The sequence below is a fragment of the Rhagoletis zephyria genome, unplaced genomic scaffold (genome assembly GCF_001687245.7).
Source record: "Rhagoletis zephyria isolate East Lansing unplaced genomic scaffold, Rhagoletis_zephyria_1.1 Rzeph_scaffold_06666, whole genome shotgun sequence".
Classification (NCBI taxonomy): domain Eukaryota; kingdom Metazoa; phylum Arthropoda; class Insecta; order Diptera; family Tephritidae; genus Rhagoletis; species Rhagoletis zephyria.
The window spans coordinates 28197-34161 of record NW_016163749.1 but is presented as its reverse complement, the minus strand read 5'-3'; the positions used below and the strand labels follow the sequence as shown (position 1 = coordinate 34161).

General features: G+C 41.3%; 1 protein-coding gene across 1 annotated transcript; it reads left to right on the top strand.

Moving 5' to 3' along the window:
- Positions 1–1072: 1072 nt before the first annotated feature.
- Positions 1073–5526, top strand: mthl8 (methuselah-like 8). Its single transcript, XM_017629275.1, has 7 exons — positions 1073–2583; positions 2713–2869; positions 4231–4422; positions 4496–4702; positions 4766–4916; positions 4988–5200; positions 5270–5526. The coding sequence occupies exons 1-7, from the start codon at positions 1729–1731 to the stop codon at positions 5322–5324; spliced, it is 1830 nt and encodes a 609-aa protein (XP_017484764.1). The 5' UTR covers positions 1073–1728; the 3' UTR covers positions 5325–5526.
- The last annotated feature ends 439 nt before the right edge of the window (positions 5527–5965 follow it).

Sequence of the window (5965 nt, the reverse complement as noted above, 5' to 3'; positions counted from 1 at the left end):
AAACAAAATAGCACGCAGACAATTACTTGAAGTGTTTGAGAGACAAAAGGACAACTGTTATAAGGCCAATTAATAGTATTTGTATTACAGGGCAGGCGAATGCGGGAGAACGAATGGGGTCAGAGGTGGCAATAAAATTTGTATTGAGCTGTTATAGTGCAGCCATACAGTGTACACACACACATACCTACATATATATGTACATGTTGGTATTGCCTTTCTGCTGCATATCCTATCGGAAAACTGAAAGGTTTCGTATATTTTATATAAGTATCGGTTATTGGGAGTTAGCAGAGAAGATCCTAATCGACTAGTCACGAGTTTAATTCAATGCCAGTTTATTTAAATTTGAACTCTAGTAAAAATCCTAAAGTTCACAAGTTGCCCCCCATCGCGGATAATGTGCGAACAAATCTGTATATCTGCTTATTCGAACCATAAGCGAGTGGAAGTCCATTTACCTGCTGTGTGGTATCAACGGCGGCATGTCAGCTACAAAACAGCGTAGATCGCAAGCACAATGAACGCATTTGCATATGTATGTATGTATGTATGTGTGTATGAACATACATATTTATGTTCGTATAAACAATACTATGTGCTAAAATATTTATATGGTATTGGAACGGATGGAATGAGGTGTTTGTATACCCGACTGCCCTGCAGGAAAAATTCGCTTCACATGTCTATATCACCCTCAGGTGGTCAGGGCTGGATGGCAGAAGACACTTGAGCATATCAAGGTGTTAGGAGAATTTAAAACACAGATCTAAGGCCTACAATCCGCTACTTTAATAATCTCCTAAAATTTTCTCGATTGTCATTCTCTAGTTTTGACTATATTGCAATGATATATGTAAAACGAGCAAATCACCTCTCTCAAATTACCTCTTTGAGATATTTACTTATCGCATCTCGCAACTCGAATCGCACCACAAAACCGCTCACCTACGAATTTCCCGCTGGGTTGCATGGGGCTTTTAGCAACGCGCCAGGTGTGTGGGCCAGCGATGTCTCGGGCGGCGATGCCATTGGACTACTCTCGGGCGGCAGTTGAGCGCGAGCATGCGATTCGAGTGGACATTGGCATTGCAGCAGCACTAATCGACCGGAAGGAAGGCAATGCCGGCAAATATCAACACCCACCCACCTCACGTCAGTTCGTAGCCTAGTACATATAAGCAACTTAGCGCGCAAGCCAGCGTAATCCTTTCGTTAAGAGGAATATCGAGCGAATGTTGCGTGCGATTAAGTAAAGCGCGTCGTTGAAGCGTTGAAAGTGAGCCGCCTTGAATAGCGTCATAATCACTTCGATTGCAGATTATCCATCTGATCTATTCCGCACACATCTTTGTCTACATACACATACATATGTAGTTCATTTGGCATTAATTTGGCTGCTCACGGTCGTCGACCAGCAGACTGTGCGGGCGTTTATTTGCGAATTCTATGAACGTGAAACAGGCCCGCCCGCCCACAGGCTGAGGCGAACATTTTCTGGAGAATTTCGAATCATTCGTGTTTTCGGAGTTGAATTGTGCGGCCGCAATTTTCTTCATCCATTTCCACATAAATGTTTAACGCATCTTTGAACGTACATACATACATACATATATACTCCGTCGCATTGTGTGTGTGATCGCACCACGCGTGTTGATACAATTTAACAAACGCAAATCGCAAAAATAAACATTTTGAATAAATAAATACGAACACAATTACTTAAAAATGTCTTCGGGTGAAACACAAAACAATGGCAAAAAAAGAAACAAAGGCAGAGGCAGAGGCAGTGAGGGAATGTACGCGCCAACATTAGTGAGAGCAATTAAATCTGTTCGATTTGATTTGGCAACAAATCGTTGGCCGCTAATGGCTGCCTTCATCGTCGTCATCATCGCCAGCTGTTTTTGTTGTTGCGGCGTAATGGCTGCATCTGGCGCGCCGGCGGCGGAGGTGAGATATCAGTGCGCCTTCATCGACACCATCAATGTGACCGGCACTCCCTGGGCGTATGAGCAACCGCCAATCTACGACACTGCCGCAGTAACCAATGGCCAAAGCAACAACAACGTGACAAATAGTGTAAACATCAACACTACCATCGCGGACGGCAATCGTCAGGAGCATATCGACAACAACAACAACAACAACAGCAACACCGCATTTATACGCAGTCTCGGCATCAAAGCCATTCCGCGCGAACTGATTGCTGCCTATGATTTTATCATCCAAGATGGGGTGCGTGTGCAGGTGGAGCGTCATCTGCGCGCCTGCATTTGCAAACTGAAGCCCTGCATACGCTTCTGCTGCCAGGAGGGCTACTACTATGACACGGCTAGCAAGTCATGCCTGTCCATTGCGCGCCTCATCGATGCCGCCGACGACGTCTTCAATGACAGCCAATACAGCGTAGCGTTCGAGTTGACCGGCCTGGATCACAACGAGGTGGCGGTGCTGGGGGCGAACGGCAGGTCGCGTTTGGTTAAGACAGCGCAGCATTTTATTGTGTATATCAGCGTGCCGTGTCAGCGGATGCGCTTCGTGCCAAGGAATGGCGAGTTGGTGTCTTGGACGCTGTTCGAGGTAAATGTTCAGTGATACAGCGGCCAGGCGAATGTACGCGCGCGGACTGTTTAAATATCGTTTATCGCGCGTGTTGGCTTAAGTACATTTGTTAATTTGTGCTATCGGTTTGTGCTTTTGTTTTCACAGAATGGCACCATTGCGCACGGGAATTACATAGTCTCGAACTACTACTGCTACACGCCACACCAGCGGGACAACTCCACTTGGAATTGGCAGCCACTGACATGTGTACCCAAAAAATTGGCTTTCGTCTTAGGCACTAAAGAATGGACCTACGCAATTTGTGAGTATTCGGTTGGCGTAGAATTGATTTTGAGAATCCTTGAAAGGGAGCAAAAAACTTAGTGATTTAAGGAAGTTTGAAATGATGATTGAGTGCGTATGAATAAAAAAATCGGTTATTTCGTTTCACCTTACCTTAGTCCGGTTAGGAGCCGCACTATTCTGCCGAAATGGTAACTGCTAAAAACTCTACTCCATCGCTACTCAACATCTGTTCCTTTCGGACATGTCAGGACAAGGGCATTTTACTAAAAAAACTTTGAGACCCAACTAAGGAGGTTTATTTAATACCTTTACATTTCGAATTCCAAGAAGAGTTAGTGAACAATAAATCTCAGAAGAATGACTCGACTCTTCAGTTTACTGCATGTCACTAAAGAACTTCGGCTTTGAACAAGCACCTTAACAGTTACAACTTTTATTAAAAAAATCGGTCTTTAACAAATATTTTTTTACTTTAATTACTTCCTAAATAACCGTTATTTCTGACTTTTATTTTATAAACCCAAAATAACAATTATTTTCGATTTTTAAATTATGTGTCCCAGGTAACAGTTACCGAAGACTTTTATTTATAAAAGTCATAAATAAAAATCGTTCACTGACCTTTATTTTTTAAATCATATTTGTAAAAGTCATTTGTATAAGTCGCAGTAAACTTTTGTTTCCCAACACTTTCTTAACTGCGAAAAATAAATGTTAATGACTTTTGTACGAATAATTAAAAAAATAAAAGTCGCTGACTGATTTATATTGATGACTTTTAAAAGTGAAGGTCACTGACTGATTTTAATTAATGACTTTTATAAAGAAAAGTCTTCAATAACTGTTCTCTCAGACATATAAAAATAATTGTTATCTTGGATGTATGTTTTGCATAAAAATTGCAAATAAAAATTTATTTTCAAATTTGAGTCTCGGTGAGAAAAGAATTCGATTAGTATGTATCACTTAGTTGTACAACATTTCCTTCATAGTGAATTTTTCCAAGACAGTTTTCATCAACAATAACCGTTATGTTCGGTCCCTGGCTGTGAGCTTTCAGCCAGCCCTTCGCGTAAGAAATATGGTTATTTACCTTTTAGGAAGAGTCTAACTACATTGAAGACAATGCGGATCATATGTAAACGGATTTGTGGAGATTGATAGGACAGAGAGAAAGAGAAAATCATTATGATTAAAGAGAGGAAGAATGCGAGCCGAGAGGAGTACAAGAAAGAGAGCGTAAGATTAAGGATGAGAGCTCGTAGTCTGAAAAGAAACCCCCTCCAAATCTCTAACCAGTATCGCATGGGAAAGCAATAACTCGTTTTTTTTATTTTTATTAAATTTAGTACTTATTGCTATTTATTTTCTCTACAGGCTTAATTCTTTCCGTCATCTGTATGAGCATCATCCTTTTTGTCTATCTCTTTTGCACCGATATACGCAATACCTTCTATGGCGTCGCCATCAAAGTCTACGCGCTGTGCGTCATCATCGGCTATTCGCTTTTGGCTCACCTCACACTCACAGATCCAGCCACGTTTTCCAAGCTGGCCTGCATTAATCTACGTAAGTTTGTGATTGGGTTTATTTTGTTTTTCACTCACGCTCGCTCGCTCGCTTGCTTTCTTTGTCGTTGCAGGAGCCTGCGTTATCCTCTACTTGGTCCTATCCTTCTACGTGCTGAGCTTTATGAGCTTCAATTTCTACATGCATTTCCATGGCATCATTCTGTCGCGTCTAATGTTTTGGCTTATATTCTTCCCCATAACCTTGGTGGCCGTAGGTTGGTCGATCTTTGCGGCCAACAATCTATATGACATTAGCAGCGACACCTGCTGGTTCGATCGTGAGTTCGAAGAGTCGATTTGAAAGCTTTCCAATTTGACGCAATTATTGATTCTTTTCACAGCGCGCAACTGGTCCATTATGATTTACTATTATGCGCCAATTTTCATCGCCTGTGTGTTGACCTTATTTTTCTATATTCTCACATTGATTCATATCAGTGAGCGTCGCGATTTCAATATACGCAAAGCCACAGAGTCACTGGAGGAAAATCGGTATGCCAGTTACTGAATTAAAAAACTCGTTTATTTTTATTGAATTTCTTGCCTTTTCCATCTCGCTTTAGCTTCAAATCATTCTGGAAGTTCTTCAGCTACACCTTCCTGGTCTTTCTGGTCTGTGTAACTTCGTTCGCCATCAACTACTACCGCGAGGAATGGACTCACATTAACTATGCGGTCTGTCTGTTCATCGCATTTCACGGCTTCGGCGGTTTGTACGCCTTGATTGGCAAAAATCAGCAGGTACAGAATTTTCTGCGACGCATCGAGGAGGATGTGTAAGTGGCTTTCAATAAAATATACATATTTATTGATGAGTTAATATACATATATGCATATATTTTCAGAAGTAGCGATGACGACGATATGACGGAGAGTGCGGTGCCCATGTCGGGATTCTAATAACTTTCCCTCTGCTGCTGGAGCATATTATTTGTTATGAAAGTTATATAAGCTATTATCATATTAAGTGCATATAAATATATTTGATAGAGTTAAGTTTAAAAAGGTATAAAAAAAACCAGTTATTGTAGTGTACATTTAAAAATTAGTATACACACCTTTTGTGTGTCCCGCGAACTTCCGCGCCTATTACCTTCCATTAAACCTCAAAGCGGGGGGTCTACTTTGTATTGCGATTCGAATAGTAAATCAATCAGACTCGAATACTTGGCGCTATGAAATTCTATCGGTCCGTGACCAGGGTTCCAGAGGCGGTGTGGTCCGATCTTTTCCACGGTTTGGTATATGGTGAAATTACCGGTACTAAAGCCATACTTTTAAGGCTCAGGCTTCGTGGACAGCGGGCTTTAGCTTTTCACTCTATTCGCATGGGTATACCTGGGAACTAGTAGTAACTCGGTTTTGTTGCATTTTCTATTTTCGAATTCTTGAAAAAAAACTTTTAGGGATTTCTATCCGGGCACAAAATATGGAAAAAACCTCAATTTTCTCCACTTTACAAAAAAAAAAACAAAAAATATACTTGAATATTTTGCTCAGCTGGCAGACCGTCAGATACAACGGCTTTGTTGTTTTTCAGC